General features: G+C 36.4%; 2 protein-coding genes across 2 annotated transcripts; one reads left to right on the top strand and one right to left on the bottom strand.

Moving 5' to 3' along the window:
* Window positions 1-6,706: 6,706 nt before the first annotated feature.
* On the top strand, window positions 6,707-8,215 carry LOC117615787 (transcription factor TCP18-like). The gene has a single exon (XM_034344942.1). It carries the CDS (start codon window positions 6,707-6,709, stop codon window positions 8,213-8,215), a length of 1,509 nt encoding a protein of 502 aa, XP_034200833.1.
* Window positions 8,216-13,557: 5,342 nt separating this feature from the next.
* Window positions 13,558-16,776, bottom strand: LOC117615963 (coiled-coil domain-containing protein 130-like). Its single transcript, XM_034345152.1, has 7 exons — window positions 16,533-16,776; window positions 15,831-15,893; window positions 15,672-15,751; window positions 15,362-15,470; window positions 15,007-15,166; window positions 14,590-14,753; window positions 13,558-14,197 (listed from the first exon to the last, which is right to left on the bottom strand). The coding sequence occupies exons 1-7, from the start codon at window positions 16,533-16,535 to the stop codon at window positions 13,835-13,837; spliced, it is 942 nt and encodes a 313-aa protein (XP_034201043.1). The 5' UTR covers window positions 16,536-16,776; the 3' UTR covers window positions 13,558-13,834.
* Window positions 16,777-18,594: the final 1,818 nt, after the last annotated feature.

Here is an 18,594-nt window from a genome sequence, read left to right as displayed (position 1 = left end):
AACGGCAGCCAATTTTTGTGCAATAAAAAAATAAAAAAATTGAATTTTTAAAAAAAAAAATACCAAAAAAATACTCTTTTTTTTTTTCTATAAATACCAAAAAATTTTCCGATTGAGATATGAATTTTATAATAAATATTGATATGTACGAACCCAAAAATATTATCCGAAAATATTATCTAAATTAATTATTTTTATTAAAACATTTGTGAAAAAAACAAAAAAAATGAATAGTAATTGCCCTTAGCTAGGGCAACGGGTGGAGACACAATTTACTATTTGCAAGGGCAAGCACTATTCACATGAATAGTGCTCGCCCTAGCTCCACCCTTGCCATGGCTAAGGGCAAACGGGTGGAGTTGCTCTAAGAGGATCATCATCTCAGAGAGAGCGACTGAGATCTTTTTCCTATATTAATATATACCCCAAGTTAATTTCTATAATGTCACAAACTCAAATTCTAATTAATTAATTAATTTTAATTTTCTCTAATTGTTATGTATAATATACTGTTGAAATTTGGGCTGGCTGGAATATAACTGGGTTCCTTCCACTAAAAGGACATTCCTAATATACCCACCCTAGCTTTCCCAACCACAGCCCACCCCTTCAGCCTCTCCTTGTAGTAACGGGCCATTGCCATTACCGAACACCTCTCCAAAGTTTATTTGAGCCCTGGCTCTTGACAGTGTGCAGCCCAATTGTCTTGAGCATGATAGTTAATTCATCTTAGCTAGTAAGCCCAATAATTGGTACTAGATGATCCAAGAAGATGAGTGGCGTTGCTAGGTGCTTAAATTATGAATAATATCAGTGTTGTTAGTAGTAGGTCGTTGATTCGTCTCTTTAAAATTTAACAAAACACACGAACAAACAAATCATTTTTGGCCCTTTATTATATTTTATGATTTTTGAAATTTAGATATGTTTCGGGTGTTAGTGTTTTACATATTTTGTAATCACATTCTTGTGTAACACATCGGCTCACAGCAAGCAACAATGATTATATATCACCCTAATTGGAGGATGAGGACTTATAAAGCATGAATACATGTAATTTCTAAACAGCAAGCACTCAATTCTCTTTAGTCTGTGCTGTGCAACATCTGTGTTCAACTTTTGGGAAGCAGTTTCATGTGTGCACCCTTCACACCCTCATTGAAAATGGAGCATTTTTGTTTACCATTTTAACCTAAAGTGTATCCTTATCACCATTCTCAAATATTACCTTATGTCTCTGAGTTTAACTATAGTTAACTCTTTACTTCTTATTTGTTTGATTACATTATTATGAGGGAGAAACAATTCTTCAATAAAGTTTTCCCTGATTTATCCTTATTCTAATCCTGTAAACTTTCCATTTTTAACAAAAAATTTAACACGTATGGAGCAGGACCATCAGTACTCAAAAAATAATTGGTTCATGTTTGACAAAAAAGAAAAAGAAAAAAAAGAAGAAGACTCTTGAACACCACTTCTGAAAAAAATAATTAATTAACACCACTTCACCAACAAAAAAAAAAAAAAAAAACGAAACCACAAATTGCCCCAGTCTGGTCTCTCTGTAACACAAGCTTTGGAGTGGTTTTGTGACAAACCCCCCAACCCCCAAAAAGATCATATATGTTGTCTTGTTGGAAGACTTGCTGTAGTTTTGCTTTGAAACTTAATAAGCCATCGCTTTATCTATAAAATTAAAATTTAAAAAAAAAAAAAACTGATATAACAAGAAAAGAGAAGACAAAATGAAAAATTTCTGGTAAGCATGTATAAAAGCATGAGTTGTTATAGTCGAATTTTTGGCTTTTATACAGAGTACTAAAAATAAAAAAAAATGTAGTAGCACATATGTTACCTATCTTTCGCTTGAACAAAGGGGGAAGCCTGCAATTGTCCAGCAGTGCACTCTTGGAGCTGTTAAGTCCTCAAATATGAACACCAAATTATGGATAATCAAGAAATTATAAATTCTCAATTTAAGGGACTTTTCTTTTTATGGGATAAGAATGTATGTTCTCTCCCTCTCTTTTCACTTTCTATTGTTTTGATTTATTTTTTAAATTAAATTAATCAAGAAAAGTGGAAAGTTTGCTGGGCTAGAATAAAAATAAATCAGGAAAAATCTTATTAAAGTCTTGTTTCTCAACAAATAAAATTAACTGTAGTTAAACCAATAGACAAGTGTCAACTTTTAAGAAAGGTGGTGAAGATACACATTGAGTTAAAGTAGCGAGTAAAAATGCTCTTTACTGAAAATTAGTAAAACCTGTTGAGGCCCGAAAAATCCAAGGTTGGCCCCAAATATGTTTCTAGCCCAGTACAACGCTCAATTGAGAAAGAAGCCCGACCGGGGTACACAAAAATTTATTGTATGTGTTTACACAAGTCATGGTCCGCATGCCACGCCAAGCCAATACGCAACCTGCCACGCAGAGAGGTAGCAACGAGCCAGTAAAATGTATTGGTTCCAGGAACCTACGCTCATTGTCCCTTCAAGCACTGCTTGGCCCAGCCATAGTCCGTTATAATACGGCAAAGCCCGAGCACAAACATGCCACACAACATGCAACGTTGAGCGAAGAAAACCTTCATTTTGGTACTAAGCCATACTACAAGCTTAAGTAAGCCCAACCCATGCAAATACTTGGGGCTTGCTAAGCAGGTTGTGGTATGGATGGTTACGAGTGTTCGTGAGCCCCATTAATGATCCAAGAAATGGAAGTTTTGGGCTGCTTGGGAACATCAAACTCAGGCCCATTTCTTGAGCCCAAATATATGAGTAAGCATAAAAGAGAAAAAATAGCCTAGCACCCTAGAGTAACGGTCCAACACCTTAGAAAATATCCCAGCACCCTAATAAAACCAAATTAAAACCAAGCCATCGTTGAAACCAAGTAAAACCCATATGCACGGGCAGCTGGAAGTAAGACACCTTTTAGACTAGCACCCTTACCCATTATTTCCTCTGCAAGCTTTGGTAGGAAAATCAAGAGGAAAAGCAAAAGGCCCCTCACCTAGGATGGAAGAAGTCAGTTGTAGGGAAACCTTTGAACCCCAAAATGCTTTGCCTCAATGTGCTTGGATTAAGGAATTTTCACAACAAATTATTGAATCGAAGGAAGTGAGAGGAAATTGAGGAAAAGACTTGGCAAAATTTGGGGAAAGTCAGCTAAGATTCCTGAACCAAGAGGGGCTTCCAGCACCTATAAAAGGAGGCCCTCCTACTGAGCGAAACATCAATCTAGAGCACGACCAAGAAATCGTCAAGCTACTGGAAAACCTAATCAAGCCACCCATCCTTTTATCCCCTGCTCTCCCTCTATTCCTTCATCAAATCTTCCCAAATTTTCCTCTCCGCTTATTCTGAACCTCTGTTTCCCATAAGAAATCCAAATTCTCTCTCTACTACTAAACTCATGGGGGCATAGCTCTCATGCCATAAGCTCCTCAGGCCAAGCCATAAATTGATCTATAACAATTGTCTGTCTTGTTGGTGAAGGGAACCAAAGTGCTTCCCAAGGCTCCATGAACTTTTCGAAGCACTATTGGGGTATGATTATTGAACTCAGGCACATGGGCAACTTCATCCGTTTACTCTTTACAGCAGCCCAGGCCATTTGCAGCTTCTGGAACGAAAAAGCCCATACAAAACCAAATGTTTCTTGTTACAAATCAAGGCACTTGATAATAATAACCCTCACTCTCCATTTTTTTTTTTTAATAATTAAAACTATCTAGAAATGATAGGATGAGTTACTTAAAAAATAACACCCAACAATTCAAAAAACGAAATTTCTAAATAAGGGTGTGTGTGTTTTTATATTCACGGGCCCGTTTGATAACCATTTCAATTTTAGTTCTTATTTTTTATTTTTTATGCTAGAGTATAGAGGAAAAATAGAGATAATGAAAGTGAGAATGAGAGTGAAGATTGATTTAGAGGGGATGATTGAAGGAATGAGTAATAAAAGTGAAAACTAAAAATTGAAATCTATTTGAAAATGTTTTCACTTTCAAGTTTTTGTTTTCCATTTTGTAATTCATCCTTTCAATCATCTCTCTCAATCTCATCCTCACTCTCATTCTCACTTTCATTTTCTTCAATACTCTAGCATAAAAAAATTAAAAATTAAAACTAAAAACTAAAAATAAAATTGTTATCAAATGTGGCCTTAAAATCTCATTGATAAGAAAGTTACCACAATATTAAGGGCCAGTTTGACATTGATGTGCTGTGAAAATAATCACTTTCAAATTTACTGTGATATAAATCAGCTGTGAATGAAAGCAATTGAGCGTTTGGTAAACTATATGCTAAAAGTGATGTGGGCACAAAAATCAAATTTTTGAGTATTTGGTAAACTATAATGTAAAAACATTATAGTTATGTATAATGACTAAAATAGACATGATACTGAAAATAACTTTTTATTTAACTATTTGGTAAAGAAAAGATTTTCATTTCCATGTATGCAAGCTTGTACCAAAGAATTACACACCCCAAAAATATTTCACCTACAAAATAGAAAAGGTAAACAAATAACAAGTTGTGAACTTGTGTACTGCATGTTTGGCACTTCAAATATTCTTGAAGCTTCTATTATCTATTGTCCAGCCTCAAATGTCTTTAAGCTTCTGTTTCTCAAATGTATTCATTGGTAACGTCTCTGATCTTCCTTCCTCCCTCCCTTAATAAATAAAAAAATAAAAAGAACAGAAAATGCCTCAAATTCTTTGGATCGAGATTGGGCTGAACAATCCACAGCTTTGTTATTCTTCCAGATGACATATCATTCTTCTTCCAGGTTCCTCTGCTATACAGAGCTTTTTCTGAGTTTGCCAAAAACAGTTGAGTCCCACCTATGGTCATTTTTAAGAATCTTTCTTCTTTGACAAAGAAAAAACAAAACACCCATTGCTTTTCTCATCATCCGAATCATATTTCAATTTGTTGTGGGCCGTCTGTTTTTGTTTTTCTTGTTGTGGGCAATCTGTTTTGCAAATGGAAAACGTAGGATTTTAAATAGAATCTCTTTACCAAATTATTATTCGAGGGTTTGAGAAAATTTATTAGGTAATCAAATTGGATAGTTTTCTCCTTGAAATTCTGACAAAGAGCTTACGGGGAGAGTAAATCGTGCACGTACGTGGGAAAGAATATGAAGGATAATTGATGTAATTTGTTTAAATTGATAAGGATATTGTTGGCATTTTAGAAAATTTCATTAAACACCACCGGTTGCAAAAAGCAGCCTCTCAGCTGATTCTCCAAATGGTTGTGGCTGGCAGCAATTTCCCATAAAAAACAGATTTCTCTAACTTTACCAAACGGGTTATGTAGCCAAACTTTTTTAAAGAAAATGATTTTAACGCCAAACAAGCAAATATCAATCATTCACTAAGCACTGGTTGTTATCAAACCTTCTATTATATATTATACAAAATCAACGGAAATGCTTAGTTGCAACTTGCATGTGGCCCTCAAACCTTCTATCAGAGAACTGTTTGATGGAATGGAATGAAATTGACAAGATAGAGATATAATAACTAGAGAGTTTTCAAATACTTTTTGATTAACCTTATGATGATTTTACAGATTATCAGTAGTTCTTTTTTTTCTTGATAAATTTATAAAATAGTGAAAAAAGATAGACATTGTTGAAGCGAGTCAGAGAACGAAAGGGACATTTGGTAAACCAGTCAAAGCAAAGCGTTGCCTTCTATGGTGGTAATTAAAAGCAGCTGGCTCTAAAATATTGTACAAATGTAGCCTCTCTCTGTGTTAGACTGTTACATTCATCACATAATTGTCCTTCCCCTTCTCTCTTTTTTCCCTCTCTCTCTCTCTCTCTCTCTCTCTCTCTCTCTCTCTCTCTCTCTCTCTCTCTCTAGGGTACCTATATTCATGAAGGTGGTCAGTTTTAGCCCTCTCAAAATTCTCATAGAGCTATGAATAAGTTTTTCAGAACCCTCTCTCTCTCTTTATTTCTTTTCTTTCTCATACACACACACAGAGTCCACACATACTGAAAAAGAATGGCTAGGTTAGGTCGCTTTCGAGCTCCCACCCCTGCACCCACCCACGTGATATGTTCAAATTAAGACTCGAAGAGAGAGATATCATCAGTTGCACAGCTACCTCTTATATAGCTCATCAGCTTGGCCATAGCTTTAGCTTTAGCTTTACCTACCTAGCTCGCTTGAGTACCCTTCCTCTCTGCAACCCTGAGCTCGTCCCTCTTTCCATATTTCTTGTATCCACTCACTTTCTTCCTTTCTATCTTTCTTTCTCGTCACCACTGTTGATTGCACTTGCCTTTTCTCTTAAAAGATTATGTAAGGTCATGAACATGAATAGTGAACCAAATACCAGTTTCCTCATCTTCTTTTAGCTCTGCACACCACCAACAAGGAGTCAAGACCGCCATCACCCTCATCAGGTTGTCCACTTTATGTTCTTTTCTTTATAGCTTGGCAGTAGTTGCCTCCCCTTTCTCTTTAAAGCTCTCTTTCTAGCTTAATTGCATATATATCCATATCTACATATATTGTAGCAGAACAGTCATCCCCGGCCTCTCTTAATTTCTCTTTACTGTTGGTGTTGTGTTCCGGCGGTTCAAAACAGTACCCGTTGAAGAGACTTTCCATCATCCAAAATCCAAGGGTTGAGAGAGAGAGCTAATTAAAGATCCATTATTATATGACCATGTTTCCTTCTAGCAGCAGCGCTAGTAATTACCGGCGGCCTTTTCCATGTGATACCAACCAGCAGCCGCAGCTGCTCGAAAAGTCCTCTACAAATATCATTGATCAACATGATCATGAAAACCCTAACTCAATATCACATGATGACCATCATATTCGTCAGTACTATTCACACTACTCTGAAGATCATCAACATCAGGCACCTAATAATTTTCTTGAACACGACGGACTGCTTTTGAGCTACTTGCTATCTCAGCAGCAGCTCTTGGTTGGAAGCTCCAGTCCGAATATGAACAGTGCTACTTCTCATCATGTTCAAGCTCATGATACTACTGAAATCAGCGTTGTGGCTTCCAATTCAAACAAAAAAGTAATGGATCGTGTTGACGAGGATCGGACTGCCCCAGCTGCAACTTCGAAAGGGTGCTCTTCAAAGAAGAAGAGCAATACATCAAATGGAGAAAGCAAGAACGCGAAGGCTCCTCGAAAGAGATCAAGCGGGAATAAGGACAGGCACAGCAAGATCTACACAGCTCGAGGCCCAAGAGACCGCAGAATGAGGCTGTCTCTTCAAATTGCCCGCAAGTTCTTTGATCTTCAAGACATGCTGGGGTTTGATAAAGCCAGCAAAACCATCGAGTGGCTTTTCACAAAGTCCAAGACTTCCATCAAGGAACTCAAGCAGCACCTCAACATCTCACCCCTGGCAGCTTACAGCTGTAGCACCAATGCCAACGCTACTTCTACCAGCACAATCACTGCAAAGATGAATTCGTCCACTTCTGAGAATAGCGAAGTTGCATCCAAGATTCAGGAGACTGCAAATGGCGACGTACACTCGATTGGGACATTGGAAAGAGAGAAAAAGAACAGGAAGTTATGTGTGGTTGCGAGGGAATCGAGGGTCGAGGCAAGAGCAAGGGCAAGGGAGAGAACAAGGGAGAAGATGATGAGGACCAGATCAGGTTTGGATCAATATCAGAATTTAAGAAAACAAAGCCCTGATGATGATCAAGTACCACAAAATCCTAATAATGATCAATTCTCAGGCGGTCACTACTTATGGTCTTCTAATTGTCCTAATGATCAATTGTTTGAACCTGGAATGATGATGAATTCCATGGTGATGAGCATCAATCATCATGATGAGAAGGTTGTGGGCAGCACAACAATTCCCAGTGGAGCAAATTCCGAGGATTATGATTTTCCAAGTTTTCCTGGGAATTGGGGCCAAATCAACAATTCCAAGAACACTACAGGTAATAACGTGCTGCAAATAGATCCAAACCCTAGTAACTCATCCACTATGGCTACTGCTCCTCCTACCTCATACCCCCTAGAACAAAAGCCTAGTTCAGTTTTCATGTCCACCTCATCAAGCATGCAAGAACAAAACCCTAGTTCAATCTTCGTCACAACCTTGATTGCTGAAGACCAAAATCCCACTACTTGTTCAAATTTTGGGACCAATTCAAGTATTGTTTTGCAGTCCCAGTTCCTTGGAAATTAATGAATGTTAAGACCAATCTTAGTTTCTTGCACCTTCTCCAATTCCTCACAATACGGTGTTTGTATGAAAGTGTGGATAATTTTCTTTGATATCGCCGGCGCATGAGTGAGTAATATGTTTTCAGGAGTGTTTGTTGAACTTTATTCCAATTTATGAGCAAATTTAATTTGAGGATGTCGATTTATAAAAATTGTGCAGTGTCAGGTGCTATCATGTCATCAATTGATAATTGCATAAATTCTCCAGATAATGTGTATTCTAAGAATTCCAGTTATTAAAAACAATATCTTAACTTCATGTTTATATTTGTATTTACCAGCTAATTAAGTACAATCTACATATATGCCACCTTCAAATATTGATGTTTTGCAGGTTTGAGTAGCTAGCAAGAGTTCTGCTGCAAATAACAAGCAGCATATCATTCTCTATTCCTTTCAGGTCTTTTGATCTCCTATATGTGCAATAAAACCAAACCATGGATACAGTAATATCCAAAACCAAAAGCTTCTCAGAATATAAGAATTGCGTATTACAGGTTGAGGAATGATCTCTCTGCTTGGATATTGGACACCATACCGTGATCGATCTTACACGCCAATACGAACGTTCTGTCAGTATTCCAGGTAGGCTGAACGCCTCATTCATATATTCTAGTACAGGTTCCATTTTTCTCAACAAGATTGCAATTACAATCGTAATATAAAATACTAATTAGCTATATAGTTTGAATGGAATCTCAACAAGAAGTTGTGTGCTATATATATATAAAATTCATCTGTTCTAGTTTTTTCAACAAGGATGCAATTACTTTGAAGAAAAAATACTAAATTCCCATTTCCCTTTGGTCTGCTCCCCTATTTACTATAACTTTTGGTCTATACACGCTGCAAATTTCAAGATGGTGGTTTAGATCTTTATATTGTTTTTTTCTTTTAAATAAAGGAATATATATAGTAAGGAAAACAACTAAAATAATACATATCTGCTAGGTACTCTTCTGTTTATGCTAAAAACTTCCTTGATCGTCTTGATTAAGTAGCCTAGGTTAAATTGAACGGCTACAGTTATGTTTTCATTGTTTGTGTGTTTCAAGCTTTCACAATATAACTTTACTTATTTTGTGCATCTTACCTATTCTTGCGCAGTTCAAACTGCTGTCTTATGCAATCCTCTCCTACAATATATAATTTCTTAATTAGTTGGTATTAATTACTGAATGAGGTGAAAGAAACTGTACCTCACCATCAATCAGTCAAGAAGTCTGGATAGATGTTCTTGTTATTATGAATCACATACGTAGTCCTGGATGGGCACATTTCGGCTATCTATTACAGAACAGATGCATCATTTCGGCTATATTCTCTGGCTAATGTTTCTGCTTTAACAATGTTTAAAACGATGGAATATTGTTATTCATATTAATTTGCACAAAATCATCATATGCACGTATATTGTTGTGTGTTTTTGCATTCAAACTGAGATAATTGTTGTTTCCTATATATTCTAGCCAGTAATATATATACGTGCAAAAATAGTGGATAGAGAAACCATTTAAGCTCAATTCTCTTGAGACGATCAAATTTCAACTGTCAAAAAGCGAAATCTTTTAATCGATCTAATATTGCCTATATGTATCCTGCAAAACCTTTTAATCGATCTCATATGCACATGTTACAATCTTAACCTAAACTAGTCCTGGAACCTGGATTCTGTGGTTAGATAGCATCATCAGAATCCTGATGATATGTATACTTGGTGAATTAACTTGCAAGCTGCAAAAGGTGGAAAGTGTTATGAGATTCTGTGGCCATTTTTTGTCATTTTTCTTTGTGGTTTCTGTTGTCTTCTTGTTATATAATCATATTTTTTTTAGCATAAAGGTCCTTGTTGCTGAGGTAAACAGAAAGATAAAACAAGCAGGCACATATAACATTGTACAACTAAACAGAACATCATTGCAGATCGTGATCATTCTCAGAACTCTATCCTCAAAAGTTGCAGCAAGATGTTGGGGAGATTAATTATAAAATGTTTGTTTTCCTAATTTTTTGGCTATATGTTGATGGGATCAGCGTTGATATCAAAACAGCACAGAAGTTACACATGCATAACGTCATTCATATACAATTATTTCACTACCAATATATATATATATATTCATGTATATATATATGTGTGTGTGTGTGCAGTTTCTGAGAAATAAACCTGTGTCTGCAATATACGAGGGAGAGTGTTACCAGGCCACTTGCTCCAGCTGAGCCCAAGTTAGAAAGGCAAACCACTTGGACCAAAAACTTTTCTGAAAAAGAAAACGAATTATAAAAAATAAGGATCAAGTACAAAACAGCACCGAATAAAGAATTTTTTTTTTTTTTTTTTAATGAGATATGGGGGACATAAAACCCAAAAAAGAAACGACAACTAACTAATACAGACTAATAAAGAAATTTTAGTTATGCTGTGGACTACATAAACATTACATTACCGTGTTTCCTTGGCACTGGTTTTGACTACCTTTCATTGAATTCAATTCAGTTAAAACCCAGCAGCCGCAATGACTACTTTTTCATATTGGGAGTAATTGCATTAATTTCAGATCCAAAAACAACAGTAATCAATGACAAATGGAGGAGGACACGTAAGAGAGAGAGAGAGAGAGAGAGAGAGAGAGAGAGAGTAATGGAGGCAACTGTTACTGTAGCCGCAACCACTGCATTTTCACTGCTGAAGAAAGAAATACTGCGAACCTAAACTCATCCAGAAAAACACAAAAAATAGAACAGAGTGCATGGAATCTTGAAATGGAGATGCTCTCAAATATATCTAAAACGCGGTAGCAAATTCTCAGATATTGAATATATTAGGGTTTAGAGATATTTTTATCTTATTTAACTCAAACTTCCAATACCATTATTAAGTGGGAAGGATCCATTAAACTATCGGTATGCTGAAACAAATGGTATCATCATATATAATTAGCATGGCCTTTGTTGTAATCATATGAGATTACCAACATATATATAAACATCATATATAATTACTGCCGTTATGTTAATCTTGGTCGGGCTTTTGGCTAATATTATCAAGGACCTCTTTAGAGAATATACCTCATTCAATTCAAGAATCATTGATTTATACAGAGCAATATATATAACACAAGCACTTTGGAAAAGAAGAAAAAGAAAAATAGAAGTGATAGAGATAATCCAGTGAAATTAAGTAGAAGAGTTTAGATAAAGACAAAAGAGTTTGAATTAGTGTAAGAGAAGGAGCTGAAGCATTAACATAATCATCAAAAGACAGGATGATTAGGTTCTAGAACTCACCTACAACACTTGCAGTGATCTCTTCGCCTCCAAACCAGACCAGGCAGTTCCTCCGTCTCCCAACGAAAAGCAAGCCATAAGCATAACCCCACATGAACAAAACAAAAAATGGCCCCAGTGAAAGGGACTGTTCATAAGTTGTACATAATATCTAGCAGCACAACTTCTGTGAGCTGTACACTTAAAAAGTCTTAAACCCACCAAAGAAAGACAAATATATCTCTGTGGCTTTATGTTTGTGTGTGTATGGGAGAGAGAGCAGAAAGCAGAGAGAGAGAGAGAAAGGGCAACCCGAAAAGATGGCTTTGTGCTTGGTTACAGAGAGAGCTGCAACTCCTGTTTCTCTTTTTGTGTACGTACGTTTTGGTGCTTCGGCCATATCTCTCTTTTCCAGTAGAAGGTGTGTTTGTTATATTGGATTGGATTTGCTTGCTACCCATCACTTGCGTGATCTTATGGTAGTGTTTGGTGAAGCTTAGACCCATCTAGGCTTGTACGGACCAAAGTAGGAGCCACACACTTTGCTGGCTGATGATGATGATGAATGAACGATCTTACTACTTCCTGACTTTCTCTCACACTGTTTGTTTTAATTAAAACGACAAAGGAGTCCACCCAAATACAGAACATCCTGCAAAAAAAGAGAAATTAATTAAATGAAGAGAGTCTAGCTCTAGCTCTAGCTCTAGGGAACCCAACAACAGGGCACAATATCTAATTTACCCTAAGAAACAGGGGCACAAGATCTTTGGCGTACCTACTACAAACAGTGACAGTTATATACAATTAATTATGTATGGTATTTGGTATTTGTCTTTCTCTCTGCTGCATACTTGTCTTTGTAAAAATATATACATTTATCTCTGAGGGAGGACTGAGGTTGAGTTGGTGTGAACAGTGAGAGGCCGGCCAGAATTTAAGCCTATATTTCTGTAACAGTTGTACTGCACCCACCAACCATATCATGATTGTGGTTTCTGTGTTTCAGTCGCTTTACTTACGGAACATAATTGCTTTTTCTTGAGGCTTGAGACTGAGAGGATGTTATAGTCAGTACAAATTTCTTCATGTAAGCGAAGCTCACGAATAAAGTCATTTGCCTTTTTACAATGATTTCTGAACTGCAACTGATTTTAAGTGTAACCTCACAAATAAATCACAATGTATTTAATTTATAATTGAAGAGCTCGATGATTATCAATTTTCAAATGGAGCCATCTTCTTGTATATATAACGACGACAGACAGCAGGCCTGGCTCCGTTGGAGGACTTTGTGTCTCATGCATGCACAAAGTAAACAGGCCTATGAACATTGCTGCCCGCTTTTGCAGACTCTGACACTAAACACTTAACCAAAAAAAAAAAAAAAAAAAAAACAGATAACTTTATTTAGTGGAGCTTTTGGGTTAAGCTTTGACAGAAACGATTAGTTTCGAACAACTCATCAAAAGATAAGCTGATTTTGCTAAGGGCTCACTAGGTTTGGAGCAATTGCTTCGAGAAAAGGTCTTGGATTCGAGTTTTAGCATTCATGAATTGTGTGTAAGTTTTATATGTTATTGTCCGGAAAGATCCTTTTAAAAAAAAAAAAAAATCTCTGGTTTTTTAAATAAATTTTTTTTTTCCAAGGAAAGATAAGCTGTTTTAATGGAACGAATTTTCAGAAGTAATCAAGATTAAACAATATTATGAAAAAAAAGAAAGCCTGATAGGAACCTAAAAGATGGTACTCAATCCCTGGCCAGTGCTCAAACAGTGTTTGGATAATCTTTTCTATATGCTTGATTTGATTAAAAGTTATTTTACCTGTAGGCTGTAGGAGATAAATCCGTCACTTTCCACATTTCATTCATCCGTCAACCTTCGACGACCCTGATGATGATTGAACGGTTTTGTAATTGTTCAACGAAATGAAACCCAGTCGATTCTTAAATGGACTGGACTATGATGTGTTTCTTAAAATCAAGCGAAAACCCCGAGGACAAAGGTTGACATCATTAACAAATTGAAGCTGCATGGTATAAAAAGCTACAGGCATCTTATAGCAGCCGTTTCATTTCATTACTTGAAACATGATTTTATAAAACTCCAAATACACACCAGATCCCCTGCACAGGGTAGGAGAGGAAAACTAAAGAAGTGATATGTAACATGAAAAAGAAAAACAAATTACAACTGGCGGATCTATAAGCCAACTACAAGGGAAAGTGTGATTCCATGAGCTTCATGTGAACCTGAAGTTCCCTAGTGTCTTGAGAAACAGCCATTTCATTTCACATTGGGTGTTGCATAACTAAGAGCGTCTCACTGTCACTAAAGTTCCATTGTGTCTGCCTGAAGAAACTGCATTCTGAGACCATGATGATGGCTTGAATCCCCCTGTAAGTAAGTTAGATGCAGCAGCAGCACTTATTTTCCTTCTCTTAGATTGTAGTTCCAAACTCTTCTTACTGGACATAGAAGTACCAGACGACCCAGGAAAAATTGAAGCAGCATTGATCAAAGCTCGCTTATCCTTCCTGCTTTTGTCAAACCTGGAAGCGAACTTCACATGAGATGCCGCAGTAACATCCTCCTCTGCCACTGGAAGCAGTCGTATACCAAGACCCATCTTCCTTGAAGCAGCCTCTTCTTCAGCAACTCTTTTCTTTTGAGACTGAAATAAAACGATAATAAATAGTGAGGAAACCCTTTATGTAATGCCAAATTGAACACTCAAGTTTGGTTCATTCTCTACTAAGAGACAGAAAGAGATGTAAGAACAGAAAAAATTACTGAGGTGAGTTCTTTTCTTGTAAAAATCTTATATTTTGATCCCCAATAGTCAACTTTCATCATATCTAAATACTTTAAAAGAAATATGGGTAGGCAGGGTAAAAAATACTAATTATCTCTCCATGTATTCATTTATCATCTCTCTGTTATACAAACGATAAAGAAGAAATGAAAACTAACAATTTTACTTTACTTTTTTCTTTTTCAATAGAAATAAACTACTGTGTGAGAAGAAAAACATCAAGGGAGAGCTAAATAAAATCATTGACATACCCTAAGTTTTACTCTGAGGGCCTTGTTGAGGGCATAGTCATCTAAATGCCTTTCATCAGAAACTCGCTGTAGGCGCACTAATACTGGCTCAGCTTCTTTCTTCTTTTGCAAATCCTCTTCTTGGTGTTCAAGACGATAAAATGGATCCGCGAGCTTTCCTCTTTCTGGAGAACAAAGAATTTACTTTTGTTAGGAGAGGGAAGAGGAAAAAACATCATAGTGTTTCCAACATATTATGAAGAACAACTGAGCGTTTTCCTTGTACATGCAGTCAAAGGACTCTGTTCATTATCTTGTTTTTTCTTCCTTGTTTGATTGGGTTTAAGTTAATTTAATTAAAGAACAATATATTTCAGTAAGCCATTATAAAAGTTACAAAAGGAAAAAGATTCTATTTGCATCTACTTCAAAACCAACCTTCGTCTCCAGGAAGTGCAACAGTTTCTGCATCCACAATGTCATATTCCTCAACCTTTTGAGTGGCCCCACTAATAATCACATACTGGCAATTCTGCGGATCTGTCTGAATAACAATCTCATGTTTGCAGCAGGCTGACTTCATGGTAAAGCTCCATATCTGGAGGAAAGAAGACCTTGATTGTTAATAAATGTATTAACTTAAACCAGTTAAGAAAGAGAACAAAACATCATCATACGTGTTAAAAAATGAACACATGGATTTTTTTTTTATCAAGGGTAGCAAAACTAATAAATAGCCAATTTAATTCCGAGCGGAAAAGTCAGAAGAATCAGTAGTATTTGAAAAATATACCTTTGTAGAATAGTAATTTCCGACTTGCTTTTTTTCTGCATTAAAACGAACACCCTTTGCAATCATAGAATTGCACCCGCCACACCATATATGGTAAGGCATCTCAAACCTGAAAGCAAGATAATCAACATATCAGAATTCTTCTGTACTCCTCAACTTCAAACTGGAAGTACATAAGTTAGCAAACAGCATTTGTTGGAGCAAGGAAGTCACTCGATCGTATTTTAATTTTCCATTAACAAAACATGCTTCTTGAGATACATTTGGAATATCTATCAAACACCTAACGCATATGAGTTTGATTAGTTACCTTATAATCAAAATCCCCTGGTCCAATTTCCTTGCTCTCTCCCTCAAAGCATGTTGACCATGGAACTTGTTCAAAGAACCCTGAACCAAAAAGCAACATTACAACTCCGTATACCAACCAATCATGATATATTCTAACAAGAGTGGAACGCAAGTATACCTTCTTTGGCGTCCATTCTGGTGGATAATAAAAGTTGTCTGCCCTAGCAGCTGCAAGTGAGGACTGCAGAAATCCAAGTAAAGCAAATTTAGCAGATTGAACAAATTAATGAGCAGAAAAAAAATATATCTATTTATACGAAACTACAAATATAGATACAAAAGATTCATCTCAAGCCCAATGACCAAGTAGTTCTAACCGCTGTTTCAAATGAAATATGTAAGATCACATAAATTAAGAAAAAAATCACATCCCAAATTTTCGCCCCTGAAGAACCCATAGGTTAAATTTATCTCCTATACACATAAAAAGCAAAATTACATGACCACGAAATCCTTTTGGGCTCAACGGGCCACCTAAAATCTTAGACAAGCAACTTTGTCGATTAATTTTACAGTGTGAATAATGATATCCGCTGCTAGGTTCCCAAACAACCACAACCAAAAGTAGAAACAAATTTGTGCACCATTAAAATCCGGACACTCAAAGAATTGGATAAATGGAATGTGAAAATTCAAAGTTTAGGCACCTCTTCTTACATCAAAATTTAAGTTCAATAATAAATTAACAAATTCAGAGAAAATTCCCAAGAAAACGCGTCTAATCGATACCAAAACCCTAATACCATAATAGCATAGTACGAACGAGATTAATGGAATTATTGGAGAGAGAGAGAGAGAGAGAGAGAGGATGCTGGCATACCATCTTCGCTTTGTTGAACTACTCGGTCACCGCAGTGTTTCTGATCAATCAACCTGTCGTCTCGATTCGATCGTCTTGTTGAAGGTTTTGTGTTTGATCCTCAACTTTTGGTTCCTCTTTTGTGTTTCCGCGTTTTTATTGGTTCTTTTCTTTTCCCTATTGAACAAGGAGACGACGTCGTCCTAGTATTCTTTCACGATCTTCCGGCCCTGGGCCTGGCTTTTATTTCTTCAACAAATTTCAACAACAATTATATTAAAATAGTCCAACAAGTTTACAGATTTTAATCTGCCCCAAAGTCTGTCCCTTTGGTTTTGGATCCGTGTAAGGAAATTACAGATCAATACAAAACCTTTGGGCCGGGTCTAATGTTCCAGTCTAATTTGGGCCTAATATCTGCTACCCAAAGTCACACTCAAGGGATTCTTAAGGATTCCGAGTCTACATTTAAAGTTCAGCATTTTCCAATTTAGATCATTATAATAATCTATTGGTTGAAAACATAACATGTCATCTATAGCATGAACTTCAGTTTTATTTTATTTTTTATTGTTCTTAACTGACGTTAGTGTTGACGTTATCTCTCCTCCTCTCTTGTCTCCTCCCTCTCCTCGGTTCTTTCTTGTTAGCATCTCCCAATTCCCACTTCCCCTCAACACTAGTTCAAAACCCAAATAAAGTTGGGTATATCTAAATAAGATTCCAAGTGAAAAATTATCAATAAAATTTTAGGAAACCATGTCTGCTAGGCATCAAAAAGACCCACACCCTAAATTGAATTTCCTATGTTTGATACAACTTCAACGGATTCAACATAGAGATATGCTGAAGCTTCTCTCTTCTTCATCATTCCTCCAGGTTTGAGTTGACGACATGCGACCTAACTTGGGACTCCAGCCTGAGCCCTTTGAGCTCTCTTTTGTATTTCTCCGAGTTCTTGGCTCGCGCACGAATTCAATTGCGAAATTGTTGAATCAAATTTCAAGTGGAAAAAGCATCCATGAATTTCAGATACAATCTAAATTTTTAGGATTTGAACTAATGTTGAGAAGTAAGGATTGCTGGGATATAAATTGGGAGAGAGGATCGAAGGGAGGGGGAGGAGAGAGAGATGTAGAGATAAGAGAGGGAGGAGAGAGAGAGAGAGAGAGAGAGAGAGAGAGATAACAGCACACTAAAGTTTGTTTAGAATAAACAAATAAAAAAAGAAAACCAAATTTTATGCTATTTATATGTTATGTTTTAAACCGTTTGGTACGGCGGACTGTTATGGACTAGACTAAGTTTTAGGACTGTCTTAGCTTAAGCTGGATTAAGTACTGACCTACGTTTGGTGTTGTGTCGGACTAAGAAGCTGGATTGTAAAAATAATGAAGACCTATGTTTGGTGCTGTCTCGGACTAGAAAATAATTCTTGTAATATTTAAATTTAATTGAGGATTTTGACTTAAAAAATAATTAAATTATGATACTTTTTAAAGGCTAAAATTTTTATAAACAATTTATTTTTTTTTTAAAAAAAGAGAGTATAATTTAATGAATAAAAAATTCAGATTTTTTTTTTAAATCTCCTTTCTTTTTTCTTTTTGTCCGGTTCTTTCTTTCTTCCTCTTTTCTTCTTCCCTTCCTTCCCGATCCCAGGCCCGTTTCTTTCTTCCTCTTCTCTCCTGTCTCTTTTCTTCTTACTTCCCTCTTTTTCACTCTCTTCATGCTGCAGCACCCACTCCTCCTTCCTCCGAACCTCGATTCTCTCTGCAAAATATCCTTATCTCCCCCACCTCTCTCGTTCTCTCTCTATCCAAAACCCATCTCATCTCTCTGCAATTTGATATGTATATTGTTGGGTTTGATAGGCAGATTGGTTGGGTTTGATGGTGGTGGTTCAATTTGGTATGTATATTGTTGATGGTGGCATTTGATTTTCGATTTGGTACAGGTGGTGGAGCTTTGGGTTTGACTGGATGGCGGTGCTCTGTTTGTTGAATCCATTCTCTTAAAATGAAAACATCAAAAAAATGTTTTCAGAATTATAACTAAAAGGTTGAATACAGATTCAACATGG

The sequence above is a fragment of the Prunus dulcis genome, chromosome 1, assembly GCF_902201215.1.
Source record: "Prunus dulcis chromosome 1, ALMONDv2, whole genome shotgun sequence".
NCBI classification, from domain to species: Eukaryota; Viridiplantae; Streptophyta; class Magnoliopsida; order Rosales; family Rosaceae; genus Prunus; species Prunus dulcis.
Note: the sequence above shows the minus strand (reverse complement) of the source record. Positions and strands in the feature narration are given on the sequence as shown.

Coding starts and splice junctions, on each gene's coding strand:
- LOC117615787 (XM_034344942.1), top strand. CDS start 6,707: ATGTTTCCTTCTAGCAGCAGCGCTAGTAATTACCGGCGGCCTTTTCCA.
- LOC117615963 (XM_034345152.1), bottom strand. Junction 15,752..15,830: donor CAGAATGGACGCCAAAGAAG/GTATACTTGCGT, acceptor TTTTTGGTTCAG/GGTTCTTTGAACAAGTTCCA. Junction 14,754..15,006: donor TGCACTTCCTGGAGACGAAG/GTTGGTTTTGAA, acceptor TTTGTTCTCCAG/AAAGAGGAAAGCTCGCGGAT.